Here is a 24,290-nt window from a genome sequence, read left to right on the forward strand (position 1 = left end):
CCCAGTACTGGACTGCAGATGAAAGGGCATCTGCTGCAAACATATGCTGGATAAGTTGGTGGTTCATTCTGCTGTGGCGACTCCTGGTGAATAAAGGGACTGAATGAATCAAAAAATTAGTTCTGCTGTTGTTCGACATGCTTTTTAAAATTAAGCTAAATCAACATAATTCTGGAGTTTTCGTGCACAACCTAATTGTTTTAAGTTCAATCCACTTACATTTGTAAAATAAGTTAACTTAATTTGTTTTGGGACAACATGAAGAAATTGTGGAACCCAGAATTGTATTCAGTGTACATACACTGTACAAATTGCAGGGTTCCACACAGTTCATTCGTGTTGTCCCGAAACAAATCAATTAAGTTAAATTTATGTAGATTGAACATAAAAAATTAAGTTGTGTCAATAAAATCTCGATAAATGTAATAAATGTACTCACTCTTAACTTGCACTCAAGTGTTTCCAAAGCTTTGAGTTTCTTAAAAATATACAGAAAACTAAAAAAAAAAAAAGGAACCATTGACCTCCATATCAGGAAACAGTAAGTCAATGGTTACTAATTTCCAGAAAATTAAAAATATTAACTTTTAATTCAACAGTAAAAACAAACAGGTTTGAGTGTTTTGTGAATATTAAGTGAATATATAACGACAGAATATTCAGTTTTGACTTCTGTCACATCTTTTTCTCTTCGAGTTAACCACTGAAATAAAGCTCTTAAGTCTGAAGCAGTTGGTGGCTCTTAAAAGAGCCGTTTTGACATTAAAAAACAGGTTTATTTCTTCTTCGCTGCGGTCTTTTTAGGCTTGGCTGCTTTAGGTTTAGCCGTTTTAGGTTTGGCGGCCTTCGCCTTTTTAGGGCTCTTTGCTGCCTTCTTAGGAGTCGCCGGTTTCTTGGCTTTCTTTGGGCTCTTTGTTGCCTTTTTAGCGGGTTTCTTCGGGGATTTCTTGGCTGCGGGCTTCTTTGCGGCTTTGGGCTTCTTGGCGGCGGCGGGTTTCTTGGCTGCGGGTTTTTTAGCTGCGGGCTTCTTGGCTTTAGGAGCGGCTTTCTTTGCGGGTTTCGTCTTCGTCTCTGCGGGCTTCTTGTTGAGTTTGAACGAGCCGGAGGCGCCGATTCCCTTGGTCTGCTTCAGATCGCCTTTCAGCACCAGAGCCTTGATGGCAATTTTGACCCGGGAGTTGTTCTTCTCCACATCGTATCCACCAGCGGAAAGCGCTTTCTTCAAGGCGGGGAGAGACACACCGCTCCGCTCCTTGGACGCGGACACAGCCTTGACGATCAGCTCACTGACGCTCGGCCCAGTTCTCTTCTTGGGTTTGGCTGCTGGCTTCTTCTTAGCCGCTTTAGTTGCTGTTTCTGCCATGATTTTTGTCTTATTACTGTACCTGTAGTCAATACCTGTAACAACAATCACCTCTGCTTCGCTGCGCTGCGCATTTAACTACAACATGAGAACCGTGAAGACTCAACCCGCTCTGTTCAGCGGCGCGCCACTACGAGGTTCTGGTGCGTGTGTTTTCTTCTTGAACATTTGATGTAAATCTGAAAGTATAAAAGAGTTTAATGGAGTAAAAACTACGTAGATGTAAAGTAGAGATTCTGAACTTTATTTAAATACCAAAACATGTAACAGTTAAACTGTTAGTTTTGCATAATAACATCAAATCTAGTACACACACAAGATTGTGGACGATGTTGCGTCTTTATTTCTTGTAATTTTGAGGTTTATTGGTGGAAAATGGTTAAATTTGTTGCTCTGGTTTTGAACAAACAAGTTGACAGTGTGTTTAATAGAAGAAACATCATTGAAGGACTTTTGGAGGCTTTTGTTCGTATGTTGTTTTGGGCGGTTTGAAGCACACGTCACACATTCGTCCGTGTAATGGTGTTCAATGGTCCTCTGGACACTAATGTTTTGTTCTATATCTCCTTGCTTTTTTGTTGCAAGATCAACTATTATTCATACATACAGCTCTGTATTACATATATCATTAAATATATATATTTTAATTATCATCATGTGAACTACAACATCGATTTAATTGGCGGTGTAGCATGCAAGCGTTTGTTACAATAACATGAACTGATGTTAATCAAATATTAAAGTGAAGAACACATTTACACTAATGCATGATCTTAAGTACATAAACGTCATCAAAATTAGTTTAGAAATGTTTTTTAATCTTCTTTATGAAAAATGCCTTATACAAACATTGTCAAATGTCCATTTTTGAGCTTTTTGTTTGGCATTACTGTAAATCAGTCACAATTTTTAAGATTTGTGTTACTGTTTTTGGGTTAATACAAACACTTATGCACAAATACACTTTGTTGAACATGTATTATACACAGGCCTACATTGTAGAGGAAAAATACTGTAAGATGTTTTACTGCCTAATAGAAATCTCAACTTTTCCAACTGGTCAAGTATTAAATTGAAGGTAAACACATTTATTTTGCATGGACTAGTAATGCATTATCTTAAGTACCTACTTACAAATATAGACAGTATATGCCATCATTAAAATTAGTTTTGGGATGTTTCTTAGGAAAGACTACATACTTATTTTTAAATGTTCATATTTTGGAGATTTTTTTTTGTCATTAATTTCAATCAAAGTCCCAAATCATACCATTTTTGTTCATGTTTTGTATTAATGTTCAATGAAGTGTATTAAGTGTTTGTGAATGTATTAAGTATAGACATCATCTTTTTTGGAGGACTGTACTGTATAACTGCATATTAATGTTTATATATTGTTTATGTACAGTCCAACCTACACCTGACACCTTAACTTTTATTTTGGTGTAGTAATAATGTGAAATATGAAATAAACTCGGTTTACTTCAAAACATCCCCAACAGCACATAAAGATTAGTATACAATTGAAATAACAATTATTAAAGCCTCTTTGAAGAATTGTTTTTATTATTAAAATATTTCACAAAAGAAGTTTACCAGAGCAAGGACATTTTCACAGTATTTCATATAATATTTTTTCTTCTGGAGAAAGTCTTATTTGTTTTATTTGAGCTGGAATGAAAGCAGTTTCAAATTTTTTAAAAGCCATTTTAAGGATAAAATTATGAGCCCCTTTAAGCTATTTTTCCGATAATCTACAGAGCAAACCATCATTATACAATAACTTGCCTAGTTTCCCTAACCAGCCTAGTTCACCTAACTAACCTAGATAAGCTTTTAAATGTCACTTTAAGCTGTATGACTTGTATTAAAATATCTAGCAAATGATTATGTGCTGTCACCATGACAAAAATAAATCAGTTATTAGAGATGAGTTATTAAAATTATTATGTTTAGAAATGTGTTGGAAAAAAATCTGTTCTCCGTTAAAGAAATCAGGGAAAAAATAAACAGGGGGGGCTAATAATTCAGGGGGGCTAATAAATCTGACTTCACCTGTAATTTTTGTTTAGAACATGATGTTATCTGTTGACATACAGTGTGAAAGCATTTGTAAATTTGACTGTAAAATTACATTGTTTTGTTCTAGGTTTGAGCTTGTGTGCAAAAAAAAAAAAAAAAAGCATTTTAAATTGATTTTAACTGGATGCATTTTGTATCAAAGCAACAGGAAATGTATTAATTGTATATTGTTATATTGTATGTTGTGCTTACCGTGTTGCGAGTTTAGGAAACGTGTTAAATGTATTGAAAGTGCCATAGTGATTGTAAAAAATGGAATAATAATAACAAGATGTAGATCTTGGTGGGGTTTTTTTTCCTAAATGAGCATAAAAAAGTAGGAAAGCAATCGAATGCTTTCATTATAGATAAGTGTTGTTGTGTTATGGTGAGCATATCCCTTATTTTTAACATCCTAATGTTGACAGTATGCCTTATTTTCATGTCATAAGTTAAACAGATATTATATTAGTCTCGTCAACATTTTGAAAACTGCTTTCTTTTCATTGAGACATTGTTTAAATTGTTGTTTTTCAATGGATAGTGGTTTAATATATAATATTTTAAATCCTATTACTCTTAATATTTTAACTAATTCTGTCTAATGCAGGGGTCTCAAACTCAATTTACCTGGGGGCCGCAGGAGGCAAAGTCTGGGTGAGGCTGGGCCGCATAAGGGATTTCACAAAAAAAAGTCCTCAAATGCCATTATTAACAGTTTTAATTATTTCTTCTGAACATGAAGTGTCCTGAACATTAATAGAACATTGAGTGAAGATTATGAACAGTTCTTCTGAACATGGCATCTTTTGCCTACTCCTTGCTGCCAGAGACTTGACAGCGCTTCTTCTCACAAATCTGAACCACATTTGGCTTTAGAGCGGAAGCAGTTGAGACCCTCAGTATGGCTTGAAGATGATCATCATTAAGTCTAGACCTGTACTTTGACTTATTGAAGTTCAAGGTGGAGAATAACTTCTCACACAAATATGTGCTCCCAAAAAGGCCTAGTCCTAGGGAAAAAAGTGAGGGAACTCACTCAAAACTTCCATTCCCTCACCTAAAAAAAAGGCGTATATATGTATAAATAAAACACCCCCACCCCACTACAGTCACATCAGTCTGTACCAGTCTGTATCTACCTATAATATATATAAGACAGGGCTCGAAATTAACTTTTTTACTTGGTAGCACCGGTGCTCCCAACTTCAAATATTTAGGAGCACCAAAATAAATTTAGGAGCATCAGAAAAAATTAAGGAGCATCCACCAAAAATGATTGAGCACCGCTGCAAATTGCTTTTTAAGGGATTTATTGTATTTTAAAACAACGTCAATAGGACTGACAAAAACCAGAAAAAACGATCTAACTAATGCTGCGAAGACATTGATATTTGTGTGCAATAATTCCAAAATGAATGTCTAATAATTATAGAATATTAATGATGATGAAAATGACAATAATAGTAAAAATGAATTACATTTCTCATTATGATACTGCCTTGAATGTGCATGAATGTAGGTTATCTGCTATAAAAAGTCTGTTACTTTATGAAAAATAATTGTATAGTTTGCATCAAACAAAAATGAAGCATTGCAGTAAGAAATATTTATTTTGTACTGCTGTTTTTATATGCATGTCAATTTAATAAATAATATTTCTGCTCCAAAACAAACAAAAGATTATAATAAATCATTCAATTCAATGATGAAAGCTGCAAACCAGTCATCAGTAAATAAATAAAAAAATAAAAATAATATACACCTCAAAAAAGAATAGACAAAAGAAAGAAAGTAAAGTCTCACTTCTATCACTCTTTAGAAGTTTTGGTTTCAGTTTGTGTCAATTTAAAGGTTCAGTCTGAGCTGATCTTCATGTTTCTGTGTTAGTGGAAAAGCTGGCGAGTCAGCCGACACAATTTATGAGCAGGCAGCGCAAGATTCTTGCAAAGACCACCGGCGGAATACCGCTGTTTGTTATGAGACGCAGTTTCAGTGTAAATTTAGTAAAGGCGAGCTTCTTTGGCAATATGTATAGATATGTACAGTATTAGATTTGACTTTTAGCGGACATTTGCGCTGAACACGCAGTGAATGCAACGCATGGAGATTCGGGCGCCTTCTCCATGAAGCGCGTACTCGATTGATCTCAGCTGGCGGATCATTATTCACCACGTGACGTGTCATAATCGCTCTCATCTGCACCTCAATTTTAGGTGGGGTTTGCAAACCTGTGTGCTTTAAGTTTTTACTCTTCTGCCGTTTGCATTTACCGTGGTCATAAAAGCTCCTTCCCTGTCATCTGACAGCGGAATACCTTGAGTGATTGACAGCTAATATGAACCAATATAGCGGCAGTGAAGAGCGATTCAGCATGTTTTTACAAAAAATCAAGACAGGTCGCACTACAACAATTATCAGCAGTCGCACTAATGCGCCCAAATATATTATGAGGTCGCATAGATTAATTTTCGGGCGCATATGCGACCAAAATGGTCGCAATTTCGAGCCCTGTAAGATGCAGGATGTAGCTGAGTGGCAGGCAGGGGCGGGAACAGCTTACCTTGGTTCTTCCCGCCCGTCACAGCGTCTAACAAAGGGGCGGGGTGCGTGGTGACGTCACCGGCATCCCCGCTCCTTTGTTTACACGGCGGGCGGGGAATGCCAGTGACCGCTGTGTACGGATAGAATCAGCGGAGCTGGAAGCTCTCTCTCTCCCCGCTCCGCTGATTCTGTCAGTGTACAGCGGTCGGCGCGGGCCACAAAATATTGCACTGAGGGCCGCAAATGGCCCGCGGGCCGCGAGTTTGAGACCCCTGGTCTAATGTTAGTTATCAGTGCTGTTGATCCATTGGAGTTTTCATTCCAAAATGGCCGCCGCTTGACACTGGGGCATAGCAGAGCTGTTTCCCAGAGTGTTGGCTCTTATGCTCTTCGCTAGGAGTTCGTTGTTTTATCTTTTGCTCCGACTGAGTGCAAAAATGGCGCGTGTAATAAAGTCACGGAGATTTTTGTCCAAAAGAAAGGCTTGAGTACGTCATTTACAAGTAAAGGTAAGACCACTTTGTGTGCGTGTGCGCGACTGCGCGTACGTGCGTGTGGTTGAGCGAGAGCGAGCATCCGCGGTGTGCTCGTGTATCTTGTTATAGGCTGTCTGTATCATTCACCTTGCTGTTTTGGGGAGGCATGCTGAACTGCTATACATTTTACATTCTTCCCTGGCCTAATATGTACCTGCTATGTGTATTCAAAGAATGCTGATATATTGGTTGCATATTTGTAAATCTGACTCTGAAACATTCAGTGCCTCACCAGCCACAAACCTCAAGTCACATCACTAATTCACACACTGTAACTATTACAGGCCTTAAAAGAGGAAGAAAGTTGTTATTGTTTTAAGCAGCTTTCCACTGTGGGTTTAACTAATTCAGACTCTATCAAGCAGCAAGAATAACACTGATGTCATGGCCTTAACAGTCAAGATATGCAGATAAATGACAAATGTAGGCAATACAGATATCCCAGATGATCACATCTCATTTTTTATTTTTTATTTTTTTGCACAAAATGGTCAGCAATGGAGAGTTAAGTGTAGATCAGTTCATCTCTAAAACCTTTGCTCTGACCTCTGGACATATATTGATTATGCATGTATTAAAGGAGATCTATTATGCAAAAATCACTTTTATGAGGGGTTTAAACTTAGCTTACCACAGTAAAGTTAGCTTGACGTTTGAAATTCATTAGACGTTCAGTTTCAAACCGATTAAATTCTTTGCTCCAGTTATAGATTGAGCCAAAAATATGACAGATAGACACAAATATGTGCCCTTTATGTTGCACAAGGCTTAATTTCTCAATAATAATAACCTAAAAAATAATCTAAACACTTCGAATGAATTAAGCAATTCAACCATATGAAATATACAATAAAACTAGGACCAAAAGGTTCAGAAGAACATCCTGCTTATTGCACATTTTTTTTTTTTTTTTTTTTTTTTATATATTTTTACAGTTACTTAAAACGGCACATATTTTTTTCGGCTCAAACTATAACAGGATTAAAGATGGTAAGTACGTGCGATCAGTACCCTTTCTTTGTTCATTCAGATGGTAAAGTTATAGTTTGTATATCGTCAGCAGTAAGTTACTCTTTTAGTGTTTAAAAACCTTTGTGAAAATGATTTCTAACTTACTTAGTTTCTGTTAACATCACTACAATATTATGGACTGAAAGATCTGCTGTAAATGCTGCTCTTTAAGTAAAAACATGTAAACACTGCAAGCAAACTATTGCTAAATGTTGTGTTTAATTTTCGCTGCATTTAGTGACAGGATAGTCTACACACACACCGTTTTCTGACCTACCCAGTGCATCTGAGTTACAGAGAAATGCAGAGGCTTTTTTTTCTCATATACGACGTGTGGTATCAAACATTTCACTGTTATAACACAGTCACTGTCTTCCTCCCCTGCGTCTGTGTTTGTTTTTCCTCAGTGAAAATCAGCGCGTGCCCAATTGGAAACTCCCATTTTTATTCAAATCCTTCCCCTTTTCCCTCCCCCGACACTCCCACCTATACCGAGCTAGACACACCCACTTTCCTGACTTTTTCCAAACTAGAGGTGTGAAAACACCCTGCTGAATCGAGGGGTTTCATGGCCCTTTAAAACCGGCAAAATTTTCAGCTATACCGCTCCTAATGTATGTGTAAGATTTTTTTATTTACTTTTGTTGTTCTTGTTGTTGTTGTTGTTGTTTTGGATAACAGTATCTCCAGCAGAAACGTTTTCCAAAGATGTAATTTAAAATTTTAAAGAAATCAGAGTTTTTGAAACTCATGAATAGGGCTGGGTGATTAATTGAAAAGTAATCGAAATCGACATTCAGAGCCTATAATCGATCTAATTTTTCCAGATACATTTTTTTCAATTACTTTCCCTACAACGTGTGGAGTCAAGTGGCTTTTTTAAGGATGATTCTGCGGCGAACATCCGTTCACCTCACAAAAAGTGTAGCTACACATCGCACCACATTGACAATGATTGGACGCTGCGCCAGAGATACTGTGAGATGGCATATTTTCTATTTCAATTAAATTGTTTACGTTCAAATATTTGTTTAGAAAAGTTTCAAGAAATGCACTGTTTAAAATATTTTTAGTTATTCGTAACATAATTTAGTTATTTTATTTAGAAGAGATGCTGCTTATTTTCTACTTTTAATATGAAATACATTGAAAAAAATTAAGTTATTCATTTTTACTTTTTTATAAGAAAAAGAGTGACTGATGGTGTCAGGCAATGTGTGTTTAAATTTCATTAGTTCAGCGTTGATAAATAATCATAGATAGTAGACATTGTGTGTTTCCTTCAATTATTTTAAAATCAAGTAATCATTTAGAAATCTCTTTTGTAACTTGTAATATGTGAGCATATTTACTGTTCAGTGAACTATGAGGGCAAAAAATAAATAAATAAACACATAAAATAATTGTTCATTAATCATATTCGAGTTAAAATGTTCAAGTAATCAAGATTTTGATTTCAGGCCAAATCGCCCAGCCCTACTAATGAAGAGAACCTCGCAAAAACGGAAATGCTTGTAGTTTCTGCCAACTCGACTCTACACCATAACTTTTCAATCCAGATGGATGGGGCAACCATTACTGCATCCAAAATGGTGAAAAGCCTTGGAGTAACGATTGATGACCAACTAAACTTCTCTGACCACATCTCTAGAACTGCTCGATCGTGCAGATTCGCACTCTATAACATCAGAAACATCCGACCCTTCTTATCTGAACATGCAGCTCAACTCCTTGTTCAAGCTCTTGTTCTCTCCAAAATGGATTACTGTAACTCTCTACTAGCTGGGCTTCCAGCTAACTCTATCAAGCCTCTTCAACTGCTCCAGAATGCAGCAGCACGAGTGGTCTTCAATGAACCTAAACGAGCACATGTCACTCCGCTGCTAGTCCGTTTGCACTGGCTGCCAGTTGCTGCTCGCATCAAATTCAAAGCTCTGATGTTTGCCTACAAAGTGACTTCTGGGCTTGCTCCTTCTTATCTGCTCTCACTTCTGCAGATCTATGTGCCCTCCAGAAACTTGCGTTCTGTGAATGAACGTCGCCTCGTGGTTCCATCCCAAAGAGGGAAGAAATCACTTTCGCGAACGCTCACGCTCAATCTGCCCAGTTGGTGGAATGAACTCCCTAACTGCATCAGAACAGCAGAGTCACTCGCTGTCTTCAAGAAACGACTAAAAACTCAACTATTTAGTCTCCACTACACTTCCTAATCTGCAATTGCCTCTCTGAATATCACACTAACTGTACAAAAAAAAAACTAAATAAATAAAAAATTCTAATACTACTAATACTTCCCTTCTTAGACTTTACAGACCTGAAACTTGCCTATGGCACTTATTTATTGTTGCTCTTGGTTGTGTAAATTGCTTCCTTGTCCTCATTTGAAAGTCGCTTTGGATAAAAGTGTCTGCTAAATGACTAAATGTAAATGTAAGTCATGATTCATTTGAATTATTCAGCCTGACATGTTTACTGCTCCAAAATATTATACGTTTCTCAAAATAAAATATAATGTTCAAAGGGGAAAAAAGTGACACACAGGCACTATGCTGACACACAGGCATTTGTAGCTCCGCCCTCTTTTGAAAAGAGCACAATCTCATTTGAATTTAAAGTGACAGTCACCAAAACACCACAATTAGGATCAAAGTTGAAAACATTATTTGTTTAGATCTGTAACTTCACATACACACTCTAAGGACATCAGAAACTTAATTTAAATCTTGTAAAAAGATGCATAATAGGTCTGTTTTAATGTCGTCCTGTGTAATGTGTATTTGTGACCTTTGAGACGTGCATTAATTGCGTGCGTGGAATTATGAGTAAACATAATCCGCAAGGTGATGCAATTTCCTTAAACTTTTTGTTGTGACATCAACCAGAATTTTTTTGTAACATCTTGAATCTTTCAACTTCCTGTTTCCTGAAGATCAACTTTTTAGCAAAACTGTCTCTTTGCTTCAGTTTGAGACAATCATAATAATTGGTTTAAATCATGATGAATAAATCCCTCTGATATAGCTTTGCATCGTAAAGCATGGGAAATGCATGTAAAAACGTGAATAATTAGTTTTGTCCGTTATTTTAATTTAGCCAGGATTACATATTGACTATTTATAGCCTATGCTTGCTTCTAATGAATGAAAAAAAGCTACTAAAAAGAAAATAACAATGCAGAATAGTCTTAATAATCAGAAAATGCTGAAAATAACAATACAAAATGGTCTAAATAATCAGAAAATGCTGTAAGAAGCTACACAACTGCAATAATGCAAAATGGTCTAATAATTATAAAGTGTTGAAAATATGCTGAAAATAAAAATCCAAAATGGTCCTAATAATCAGAAAATGGTGTAAAAACCTAAACTGAAAATAACGCAAAATGGTCTAAAAAATTAGAAAATGCTAAAAAATATCAATAAAAAAAATGTCTAAATAATCAGAAAACGCCATAAAAAACTACTAAACTGAAAATAACAATGCAAAATGATCGAAAAAAAATCTAAACATGTTGAAAATAGGCTGAAAATAACAATACAAAATGATCTTAATAACCAGAAATGCTGAAAAAATCATCTAAACTAAAAATAACAATGCAAAATGGTCTAAAAAAATCATTAAATGTTGAAAATATGCTGAAAATATCAATGCAAAATGATTTTAATAAACAGACATTGCCGTAAAAAAACTGGAAATAATAACGCAAAATGGTCTAAATAATCATAAAATGGTGTTAATATGCAAAAAATAACAATGCAAATGGTGTAAATTATCAGGGAATGCTGTAAAAAAGCTACTTAACTCAAAATAATGCAAAATGGTCTGAATAATTATAAAATGTTGAAAATATGCTGAAAGTAACAATGCAAAATAGTCAAAATAATCAAATAAATGCAGAAAATATCAATGCAAAATGATCTAAAACAGGGTTTTTCAAAGTCTAAGACAGTGGGTCTCCCTTTTGACACAACTTATCCATTGGTGCCCCCCTCCTCCCAAACACGCACCCACACACACACACACACACATATATATATATATATACACATACATACAGTATATATATATAAAGACACAGAAAGACTGTTAACTCACTTTTATCATCATTTGCATGAAAGTGCAATTATTTACAGAGTAATAACAAGTATTTTAATATAACGTTTTGAAAACTAGGATGATGGTTCAATATGAATAGAACAGATCCAAGAACTGTCCATCCCAGTCAAAACAGTCGAAGTTTAGCGGGTCTCATGCTGTCATTAGCCAAAAAATCTTGACAAACCAAACATAAAGGTCCTGGTTCATCAGCTGGTCCTGTCCACATGAATCCTAAACTCAAATACTAATCATCATATCGTCGTCTTTTGGGTTTAAGCCCTGAACTTGAAGGCTTTGAATCGGGGGTCTCAGAAACCGATCCATTGTATTAGCAGGCATATACCTGTATTGGCTGGCTTGCCAAACAGAATCAAACTCACACCTATGGCCTTCTGGGTAAAAAAGGTTTTCTTATTTTAGACGTATTATTTTTTATTTGCTTTGTTTAATTAAAACGTTTAAATATAATAAAAAATACATATAATAATTAAACTTAATAATTATATTTTTATTATGTAATATTTTTTTCCCGCGCGTCCCCTGACATGCTCTGGCGCCCCCCAGAGGAGGCGCGCCTCACACTTTGAAAACCCCTGATCTAAAAAATCACAAAATGTTGAAAATATGTTGAGAATAACAAAACAAAATGGTCTTAAAAGTCAGAAAATGCTGAAAAAATCTTCTAAATTAAAAATAACAATGCATAATTGTCTAAAAAATCATGAAATGTTTAAAATATGTGGAAAAGCTACAATCCGAAAATGATGTAAAAAGCTACTAAACTGAAAACAACAGCGCAAAATGACCTAAATAATGAGAAAATGCTGAAAATATTCTGAAAATAACAATTTAAACTGGTCTAAATATTCAGAAAATTCTGAAAAAATCTCCTAAACTAAAAATAACAATGCAAAATGATCTAAAAAAAAAAAAAGCTGAAAATAACAATACAAAATGGTCTAAAACACAGGTGTCAAACTCAGTTCCAAAAGGGCCGCAGCTCTGCACAGTTTAGTTCCAACCCTAATTAAACACACCTGATCAAACTAATTGAGTCCTTCAGGCTTGTTTGAAACCTACAGGTAAGTGTGTTGGAGCAGGGTTGGAACTAAACTGTGCAGGGCTTCGGCCCTCCAGGAACTGAGTTTGACAGCCCTGCTCTAAATAATCAGAAAATGCCGTAAAAAGCCACTAAACTAAAAATAACAATGCAAAATAATCTAAATCAATAAATGTTGAAAATATGATTAAAATAACAATACAAAATGGTCTTAATAAACAGAAATGCAGCAAAAAGCTACAAGGCTGTTGAATGCTTGCTTCTGATTGGCCGATCATTTGGCTCACGAGGTGTATTTTCATGTAAATGCACAGATAAAGTAGTTCCGGCATGTTTTGAGCACATTACAGCTTCATGTTTCAGTTATTTCACAGATGCAATAGTCAAAAATCACAACAGAAGGCTTTAGACGAGAGGTGTGAGAAACTAGTGCTACACACAGGAGCAGTTTGAGGACAAAAACCTGACAAATGTCTAAACATCTGAACAGAGACTTTAGCTGCGGTAAACATAAGCTGAATAATTGACTCTGGTCTGTTGACTTATTAGAAAATAATGTATATCTGCTTCGTATCGTGACCGAATCACCACCTCAAGTGTGCTTTATTTCCTAATAATTCAATAGCCTGTCAATAATTATTTCTTACAGAGTCAGTTATATAAGAAATAAAATGACTTAAGCCTCATTACATATAAGCATAATAAAGCGAGCATCTATATTCTCCAGAAAATAATGACACCAGGAAGTCGTTTGTACAGGAAATCCTGCATCTTTAAAACAGGCAGTGTTTTTACACCAAGCCATTAGCAGATCAGCATGGAGCTCAGTCCACTTCCTCTAATGCTCTGTGAGTAATATTTTCCAATTTCTGCTTTTTTACAATGATTTTTTTGCAATGATCCAGTGGATCTGTGTTTTGAATTATGTATTGATCTGTTTTCCATGCTAATGATCTGAGTGATCTTTAAATCCTGATATCCGTGTGTGGAAAAAAAAATATCTGCCGGTTTTTAATGCGTTTATAAATCATTCAGTGAGCCAAAATGTGCACTAAATGCTACATGTACATTGTTTGCATGCATTTAGTATTGTTTGGTATCAATTATGCAGATTCAATATGAATATTTAAGCTATTTTGCATTGTTATATTCAGTTTTGGAGCTTTTTTCCGAATTCTATGATTATTTAGACCACTTTGCATTGTTATTTTTAGCATATTTTCAGCATGTTTATTTAAACCAAATTTCATTATTTTTTAGCATTTTGTCAAATTTTCAGATTATTCAGATCATTTTACATAATTATTTTCAGTTTTGCTAATTTTTTCAGCATTTTCTGATCATTTTTAGACAATTTTGCATTGTAATTTTCAGTTTAGTAGCATTTTGTTCAGTTTAGTAGCATATTTTCAGCATGTTACGATTATTTAAACCATATTGTATTATTTTCAGCATATTATTAACATTTGTTTTGGTTATTAAGACTGTTGCATTGTTGTTTTCAGCATTATTTCAGCATTTTGCGATTATTTACACAGTTTTGCATTGTTATTTACAGTTTAGTAGTACAATTGCATCCTTTTCCAATTATGTTTAAACCGTTTTGCATTGCTTTTGGCAGTTTAGTGAAATGTTTTCATCAGTTTATGACTATTTAGACCTTTTTGTATCAGTATTTTTAGTTTATTCTTTTTTCAGAGTTGTTTACACCATTTTGCATTGTTATTTTTAGCATGTTCAGCATTTTTTTTGTTTATTTAAACTATTTTGATTAGTCATTTTCTGCATATCAACAATTACTGATTGATTAGACTATTTTGCATTGTTATTTTAATATAGAAGGATTTACTTCAGTTTATTAGCCTATTTTTACCATTTTATGATTATTTTAACCGTTTGCATCATTATTTTATGCATATTGTCAACATGTTCTGCTTATTTGGGCCATTCTGCATTGTAATTTTTAGTTTTGTAGCATATTTTCAGTATTTTCTAATTATTTACGTAATTTTGCATTGGTATTTCCAATTTAGGCAAGGCAAGGCCAGGCAAGTTTATTTATATAGTAAATTTCATACACAGTGGCAATTCAAAGTGCTTTACATAAACAGGAATAAAAAAGACAAGTTTAGGAACATAAAATGCTGACAATAAAAGTTATTAAAAACAAATTAAAATGAGTTAAAAATAGGTTACAAAACAATGAAAAAGAAAACGAAAAACATGATAGTGCAATCTGTCGGACGCAGCACAGTGCTCATTCAGTAAAGGCACAGCTAAACAGATGTGTTTTCAGTCTTGATTTGAATGTGCCTAATGTTGGAGCACATCTGATCATTTCTGGAAGCTGATTCCAGCAGCGAGGGGCATAGTGGCTAAAAGACGATTCACCCTGCTTAGACTGAACTCTTGGAACTTCTAGTTATATGATCCTAATGATCTGAGTGATCTGTTAGGTTTGTATTCAGTGAGCATATCTGTGATGTATTTAGGTCCTAGGCCATTTAGTGATTTATAGACCAGTAATAATACTTTAAAATCTATTCTGAATGTAACTGGCAGCCAGTGTAGAGACCTGAGGACAGGTGTGATGTGCTCTGATTTCCTGCTTCTGGTCAGAATTCTGGCTGCAGCGTTCTGGATGAGCTGCAACTGTCTGACTGTCTTTTTGGGAAGACCAGGGAGGAGACCATTACAGTAATCCACCCTGCTGCTGATAAAAGCATGAACAAGTTTTTCTAAATCTTCACTAGAAACAAAGCATCTGATTCTTGCTATGTTTTTGAGATGATAGTATGCTGATTTACTGACTGCTTTGACATGATTGTTGAAACTCAGATCTGACTCCAGAGTCACACCAAGATTCTTGACCTTATTTTTTGTTGTTTGACCCTTAAAGCCAAGGTACGCATTATACTTGAGAACCTCATCTCTGTTCCCAAACGCAATGACTTCAGTTTTCTCTTTGTTTAACTGAAGAAAGTTTTGGCACATCCAACTGTTCATTTCATCAATGCATTGGCAGAGGGTGTCAATGGGGCTGTAGTCATTAGGCAGTAAGGCTAGGTAGATCTGAGTGTCATCAGCATAGCTGTGGTAAGAGATTTGATTCTTTCTCATTATTTGGCTCAGAGGGAGCATGTAAAGGTTAAACAGGAGAGGTGCCAAAATCGAGCTTTGTGGGACTCCACATGTCATGGTTGTCCACCTCGACCTATGGACACCTATACTGACATGGTAACCTCTACCTTCAAGGTAAGATCTGAACCATTTGAGGACTGTCCCAGACAGCCCAACCCAGTTTTCCAGCCTATCCAGAAGTATGCTGTGATCGACAGTGTCAAATGCGGCACTGAGATCCAACAATACCAGCACTGTTAGTTTACCTGAATCTGTATTTAGGCGTATATCATTGATTATCTTTATAAGAGCGCTCTCTGTACTGTGATGTGCTCTGAAACCAGATTGAAAATTGTCTAAACACCCCTTTAAGTTTAAGAACTTGTTAACCTGGTTGAAAACAACTTTTTCAATGATTTTGCCAATGAAAGGGAGATTTGAGATTGGCCTGTAATTGCTCAATAGGGTGTTATCCAGGTTGCTCTTCTTCAAGAGGGGTTTAACAACTGCAGTTTTAAGTGAGGTTGGAAAAATCCCTGATAGAAGTGAAGCATTTACCACTTTTAGAAGATCCATTTCTAAACAGGTAAACACCGTTTTGAAGAATGATGTGGGGAGCGTGTCAAGACTGCAGGTTGATGTTTTCATAACTTGCACAGTCTCTTCTAAGATTTTACCGTCAAGCCTGGTTTATACTTCTGCGTCAAGTGACCGGCGCAACTCAAGGCGCAGGCAACGCACGTGGCTGTGCATTTATACTTCTGCGCTCTGTCTCCGTTGGTCTGCATTAACACTTCCGAAACGCTAGTGGGCAGTGAGGTGTAAATGTTGCTCTGTGTCGAGTTTCTTCGCTTCTGTTTTGCTATTCTGAACACTTCCTGGATGTACAAGTGACTCAAACTCGCTCATTTTGAGCCAGGAACCGGCGGACGTGCAACAACTTTAACCATGAGGTAAACAGAACAAAACTTTCCATCCGGAGCTCCTTCACGGGACTCCACACTTGTAAACAATCGCTCGCGCCATTCGCGCGGCTCTCGGTCCCGTCCAGACTCGTCGACGCTAGCAAGCCGACCAATCACAGAGCTTGCGCTACGCGTTGTTGCGACGTGTAGTTACAATTTTTGAGAGGTGCACGTCAGTGACGGCGATGGCCACGGCGATGGGCTATGCGTCAGCGCCGTAGCATACGCCGGTGTTTGACGCAGAAGTATAAATCAGCCTTTAATTGCCATGAAATCAGACATAATGTCTGATTTCTTAAGTTGTGGTTGAGCTTGTTCTATTTAGTAGCATAATTGCAACCTTTTCTATCAGTTAAGGCTATTTTGCATTGCTATTGTCAGTTTAGTGACATATTTACGGCCTTTTATGATTATTTAGACTATTTTGTATCGTTATTTTCAATTTAATTTTTTTTCAGCATTTGTGGATTGTTTACACCATTTTGCATTGTTATTTTTATCAAATTTTCAGCTCTTATTTGTTTTTGTTTTTTAGACAGATTTGCATTGTTATTTTCAGTATGGCATATTTCCAGCATGTTCCAATCAAATTACTTTTATTGTCACATCAGCAGCAGCATGTGTGCTATATGAGTGAAAAGCTTAGCTTGTTATGTTTATTTAAAATATTGTGCATTTATTTTCAGCATATTATCAACATTTTCTGATTGTTTAGACCATTTTGTACTGTTATTTTCAGCATATTGTCACCATTTTTTGGTTATTTAGACCCTTTTGCATTGTTATTTTCAGTTTAGTAACATATTTTTATCCTTTTATGGTTATTTACACTATTGCGCCTTGTTATTTTCAGTGTAGTTACATATTTTTAGCATATTTGTGTGGTCATTTTCTCTATTAAGCTAAAGGCAGTAGAATTTGCATGTTCAATTTGCCTCATATAGTGCAAAATATGGCATGATGTCCACTCATTTTTAGATTTCTGGCCTCAAGCCTGGATTATCACTAGCATTAGCGCATCTATATTTTGTCTTTTCCATATACAGACATTAAACAGACCACATAGGTGCACTGATGGCCTCCAAAATAAGACCATGACAGCATCACAGATGTTCTTTGAAATTGATTTCATCACACTTCCTCTGTCTTTCTTGTAAACCTCTCTCGTCATCACTAACCGCTTCCATTAGATCTGTAAAAATAGATAGACATAGATATGATGCTTGATTTGATAAAGAAGACTGAAACTTGTCTTAAAATATCACAGCAGCATCATTACTTGGATTCAGTTGCCTTACTAATTCAAATATGTGCAAATTCTTAAATAATTTGTTTTTATTTTTATAATTAATTTCTATTTATTCTTTTCTGAAATCAAGACTTTAACTTGTCTAGAAATGCTTCCTGACTAATAAAAAGAAAAGCATTTTGATAAAGCATTTTGAAAAGCTGATGTTTGATAAAAATCCTAATTTAAAGCTTGTAAATGTACAATATTTTTTTATTAGTAGTAATTTCGGCGAGGCAGTGGCGCAGTGGGTAGTGCTGTCGCCTCACAGCAAGAAGGTCGCTGGTTCGAACCTCGGCTCAGTTGGCGTTTCTGTGTGGAGTTTGTATGTTTTCCATGTGTTCGCGTGGGTTTCCTCCGGGTGCTCCGGTTTCCCCCACAGTCCAAAGACATGCGGTACAGGTGAATTGAGTAGGCTAAATTGTCCGTAGTGTATGAGTGTGTGTGTGGATGTATCCCAGAGATGGGTTGCGGCTGGAAGGGCATCCGCTGCGTAAAAACTTGCTGGATAAGTTGGCGGTTCAATCCGCTGTGGCGACCCCAGATTAATAAAGGGACTAAGCCGACAAGAAAATGAATGAATGAATGAATAGTAGTAATTTCTTGCCTTTATTATACGTTTAATACTTTTTACAATTCGATAATCTATGAAATATTTGCAAACATATCAATAAATGTTAATAGTGTATATGCCGAGCTAGTGCTGTTCCCATGCTGATACACCTCCGGTGACCTGTTATTGTGAACTTTTTACCATTTTATGCGGTTCCTTATGCAGCATCGATGTTGTAATGTCATTAAAATACATTCAGTTAAATAAAGTTTAGCATTTATTTAGTTGCTCAAGCGTAAAACGAGACAAAAAGCTGTTTACTCGCACGCGCCCGTCAGAATCGGCAGGATAGCGCAGAAACTCCATTGAATATACTGGGGTAAAATAAATGCTCATATTATAAAGACATGGCAGCGGAAAATGTAATTTAATGCAGTGCTTCTTGTACAATCTGAAACTTATTTTAAATCGGATATCACTCAGCTAGTGGATATCGCTGATTTTTTAATAAAACAGACCTTAAACGCACCGGATTTTGCATTGGCGTTCAATTCCCCGGAAGCGCTTAACCCAGGTTACTGGCAAATTAAAAGTCCTATTAGCATGCTTCGGCATTTACCCCATAAAACCAAATAAAAAAATATAAATAACGCGAGAATAAAAAAAATAATAATATAAAACAAAGTGCTGCCACGCTTCTCTTCACCCTAGTGGATATTTCTCAAATTACAACAGACAGAGCTTTATTGCTATTGGATTGGATGACAAAAGTCCAATATCATGGAGAGCAGGGAGTATATCTCCGTCTTTTAATTAGCATATGGTGTCCAAATAGTAATTTAAGCCATGTTTTACAAATTTGTTTTTAAAAAGTTGCTCATAAATGTTTTTAAAATATAATATCAGTAATACCTTCAACAATCTTGTTTTTTTTTTTTACTTTCAGTGCTGATTGCAGGCATTCTCTCTGGACACGCTGAAGGTGATGTCTACATTTCTACAAATCTACATGCATGTTATCACAGCAGAACAAATGCAAAAAGTTTGTTTGTTTGTGTGTCCCCACAAGTGTAGCAATACCAGTAGATGTTGACTTCATGGACATTTTTTTTTTTGGTCTTCATAAAAAATAAAAATAAAAAAACGTCTTTAAAATCAAAGTAATGAAGAATTTGAAAAATGCAGATTATTTCCTGTGAGGGTTGGGTTTAGTACGGTGGCCCAACATAGTGCACAACACAACAACATTTCAAAAGCCAACATTAATCTCACAACATAATGGCAATAAAATCTAAATGCATGTTTGCTTTTTGAAATGTCTTTGCATTGTGATGTTGTGATTCAATGTCATTGAATGTCAGTGAGATTAATGTTTGCTTTGTTAAACATTGTGCTGTGCAGTACAGGGCCACCTTAGATTAGGGTATAGTAGGGGGAGAGAATCTACAGTATGTACTGTATAAAAATCATTATGTCTGTGGGAAGTCGCCATAAAGATATTGTGTGTGTGTGTGTGTGTGTGTGTGTGTGTGTGTGTGTGTGTGTGTGTGTGTGTGTGTGTGTGTGTGTGTGTGTGTGTGTGTGTGTGTGTGTGTGTGTGTGTGTGTGTGTGAGAGAGAGAAAGAGAGATGTGACTCATCTTGAGATGTAGAAGTAAACACTGGCATTTTTCTGCTGATGTGTGTAAAGTTAAAATTTTACTGATAATGTATTCACTCCTGTTTCCTCCAAGATCTTTCTTCACTACAAAAAATATCAGGGTTTTTGTGGAAAATAAGAGTCGTACCTGAAGAGGTGATTAGAAATTAGTTTTTAACCTCCCAAAAAGCTTGTATCCCAGTGTGTAAGATGAGCTGGCACGTGCAAACTTTTTTTTTATTAAAAACAGATTAAAAGGCATTTATTCCCTATGGGATTAATGAGAGTCTTTAAAGCTGCACTGAAACTGCAGATCGAAAGATCAAACCGTTCAGAAACACTGAAGTTCACAATATGGAGAAAAATCCTCTTCCTCAAACACAATTTTCACTGAAGAAAGAAAAAATTAATTGATTGGCACATGGGAGAGTAAATGAACGTGAAATTTTCATTCTGGAAGTGAATTAATTCTTACAATAGCTGTACCTGTTCTTACATGAATAATTAAATAAATAAATTAGTGTTTTATGTGATGCTACAGAGAGACCAAAGGCTGTAGTGATTGTGGATCCTGACAAACATGAGCGCACTGTCAGATGTAAAATACCAGGGGCTGACGATGATTGGACATACAGCTGGGTTATAGAGGGATCAACTAAACCCTTCAGCAGAGACAGAGAATTCAGCATCAGCACTGGTGTTTCTCACAGCAGCAGTAATGTCACCTGCAGAGGAAATAGTCCAGATCGCAGTCTGGAATCAGAGATCAGTGATGCTGTAACTCTGAATCTATCAGGTGAGTCTGATCTTCTTCACTGGATAGAATAAGTTACATAAGAATATGAGGATATAAGATAGACTTTAATTTGCACAGAAGAAAAAGATATGTTGTAATATAGTGAGGTTATTGTTTCCATCATAAGGTCTGTTTGCATCTCAGATCAGCTCGGTGTTCACATAGTTACTGAATGATTCAGTGTTTTTGAACAAATCAAGTGATTCTGTGATTCAGCAGTCATTTATAAAACAGCTGCTCAGGTCAAAACTGCATTTAAATGCAGAAATAGCACAGATCCGTGATCACCACTTTATCCATTCCTGAATGAGCCATTTTAAGCAAAAAAACATTTATATCATTTCAGTTTTGTATTTAATTTTATATTTAAATCATTTGACCCAGCTTGCGTGATAACATTCCTGGGGTCTGTTCTTCGTACCTCGCTTGAATGATCTAAGATTATTTGGCCGATCCTGGATCTTTTAATCTTGATAACTGATCTCTCGCTAATTTGGTTCTTCTAATCTGATTCGCGAACTTGTTTGAATGCCTGGATGAACTGATCTGAGATCGCTGCGTGTGTTGTGAAGGACAGATCTATCGATCCTCGAAATCATGATCAGCAATGCAACGATTGGCTGACGCCACAGCAGCGTAATGACATCATCTGATTAATATTCAATTATCCATGTGAGCAAAATTACGCCAAATTAGCAGTAAACGGCTTGTTAAATTTGACACGCAATAACCTTCCACATTTGTTGTGAGCTGCAGGCTTTACACTTTCATGTGTCAAAACAAGAGTATTCATCATGTATTTCAATACAAATCAATGTATTTAGTTCTACATTTAGAAAATATTTTCTTTATTATAGTAGCCGTTTTTTAATCGGGTTAAAGAATAACTGGTTGTTTACAAAAGCATTTTCATATTGGTAAAGGCGTCTGCAACTTTTGTGAAGCATCAAATCACTGTCATATTAACTATCAAAACATGTTTATGACTGCATAAATGTTTTTTTTTTTTTAAAGTCACATATTGTGCATTTCTATTATACACAATTTGTACTAAAGCAATCAAAAAAGTTCATATCAATAAGTTTTCTCTTTGCACCACCAGGTGGCAGTCTTTGCACTTTCATTTCGAGGGTGCAGATTGCATACGTTTTATTAATATGTATAACTTTATTTATTTTATTAATAAGTATAACTTTATATATATATATATATATATATATATATATATATATATATATATATATATATATATATATATATATATATATATATATATATATATATATAGTTAAAAAATATGTACCATTTTCCCAAGTGTATATAACTACTACTGTAAGAAAATATCAGAACTCGGTACATACTTTCTGTATTATCTTTGCTTGAACTGAGCCGATCTAATCCTGTTTATATGAACTGAACCTGCTCCCGATCAAGTTTGACCTAGCACACAGGTGTCAAACTCAGTTCCAAAAGGGCTGCAGCTCTGCACAGTTTAGTTCCAACCCTAAATAAACACACCTGATCAAACTAATTGAGTCCTTTAGGCTTGTTTGAAACCTACAGGTAAGTCTGTTGGAGCAGGGTTGAAACTAAACTGTTTAGGGCTTCGGCCCTACAGGAATTGAGTTTGACAACCCTGACCTAGCAGAACTGTTGCTGTGACAACAACTCTCGGATCAGCTTTAAAGAACGAAACATTCCTGGATCGTGTCAAATCGTCAATAGCCAAATCCAGCTAACTGAGTAATCCACGTACGAAGAACGGACCCCTGTTTTGCAATCAATTGTTTACATTACTACTTTTCCAAATACGAGTGTGATTTTAAAATAAAAAAATCACATCAGATACTCTATCAATTTCCTTCTGACAAAAAATTAATAACAAAGTCACGTTTCAGATGACCTCAATCTTGCATTACAAAAAACTCAGTTATAGTGGAAAATGACAACAATATTAATTTTATTATTGTTTTAAAAATACAGAATTTTGGAAAAACTCTTTTATGTACTTATGTTTGTTTTCTTTGGATGTTTTCTAAAAACTTGTGTTTGTTCAGTTCCTACAGAGTCATATAAAGCGTTTCTGACTGTTCAGTCTGAACTATCACAGATACTCAGAGAAGACACTGTCACTCTCACATGTGATGTACAGGGAGAAAATCGGAAATACATATTCAGGTGTGGAGATGAAGAGCACGAGTCTGACGAGGAAGAGTTCAGGATCCGTGTTAAGTCCACACAGACATGCAAGTGTTATAGCTGGAGGCAATCAGGCACTTCTGAATGGAGTAATGAGGTGAATCTGACTGTGTCGGATATGAAGGGTAAGTCACTGGTATAAAAAGAAGTTATGGTTTAAATAATATAAACAGGCTCTTCAAGTAGGCAAGGCAGGGAAATTCTGCTTAATAAATAAAAAAAAAATAATCCATTCACTCTACAAATAAAATGGTTAATGCGTCTGTACCCAGGTACAAAACATAAGGCACATGTCTGTACTTCATATACTCCAAAGAAATGTTATACATTAGAATTTATAGGACAGACAACATTCAGCTAGGGATGGCTGAGGCAAAACTGACGTTTTTCACAAGGTGATCACGAGATCCAAATTTTCTGGAGGACCGCAGATGTTTCAAAACCAATTCAATGCCGAGAGCTGGCAATAAATATCAAGGCTGGACAGAATACGCAGACAGAAATGGCTCAAACTCAATGTTTGTTAATAAGCAACAAAGGCAGCTGCCGTTCGCCGGTTGTCGATGGGGAACGCAGGCTGCATATTGGCAACACAAAACTTCTCCCTCTGGGGATGGGGGGGGGTAAAAGAATCGGGGTGAGGAGAGGTCTTCAGTAGCGAAGTGGGTGCTGAAGCAGGCGAGCACAGAGGGTAGAGAGGCTGGATTCAATACAGCGGGGTGAGCAGATCACAGATATGGCAACAAACTGTTAACTTCACTTAGACAAGACTAGACTAGACAAGGCTATTAAAATTGTAAGAATTTATGGTAAGAAGAGTTACACAGAGTAATTTGATACAAAATCACAATAATCTGGCAAACAGCTACAATATTGAGCTTGCATATGTAAAGTAGAGAATCAGATGAAAAAAGCCACAGGTGGGTAATGCGTGCTCGCCAGCGCTAATTGTAAGAGGCAACAGCTGAGACAGAAAACAGAGACAAGACAGAGAAGCCCAGATCAAACCTGGCCCATAACAGCAAATCTGTGTTTGATTGACAAGGTCAACGAAGATA

General features: G+C 36.0%; 2 protein-coding genes across 3 annotated transcripts in view; one reads left to right on the plus strand and one right to left on the minus strand.

Moving 5' to 3' along the window:
• Window positions 1-108: 108 nt before the first annotated feature.
• Window positions 109-1,411, minus strand: zgc:110425. The gene is given in 1 exon segment (NM_001020746.1): window positions 109-1,411. A coding segment is annotated over 1 exon segment (588 nt). The 5' UTR covers window positions 1,364-1,411; the 3' UTR covers window positions 109-775.
• Window positions 1,412-6,286: 4,875 nt separating this feature from the next.
• The window catches only part of si:cabz01036022.1, a 45,442-nt gene continuing 27,438 nt past the window's right edge, over window positions 6,287-24,290 (plus strand). The window contains exons 1-4 of one of the 2 annotated variants that reach the window (XM_087260279.1): window positions 6,287-6,477; window positions 19,546-19,581; window positions 20,779-21,033; window positions 23,091-23,357. In XM_087260279.1, coding sequence (XP_087116405.1) covers window positions 23,351-23,357 — 7 coding nt within the window. In that variant the 5' untranslated portion in view covers window positions 6,287-6,477; window positions 19,546-19,581; window positions 20,779-21,033; window positions 23,091-23,350. Of the gene's footprint in view, window positions 6,478-13,442; window positions 13,522-19,545; window positions 19,582-20,778; window positions 21,034-23,090; window positions 23,358-24,290 lie in introns of those variants that run through there. The other variant, XM_087260278.1, reaches the window with a different exon arrangement.

The sequence above is a fragment of the Danio rerio genome, chromosome 7, assembly GCF_052040795.2.
Source record: "Danio rerio strain M-AB ecotype USA chromosome 7, GRCz13ab, whole genome shotgun sequence".
Classification (NCBI taxonomy): Eukaryota; Metazoa; Chordata; class Actinopteri; order Cypriniformes; family Danionidae; genus Danio; species Danio rerio.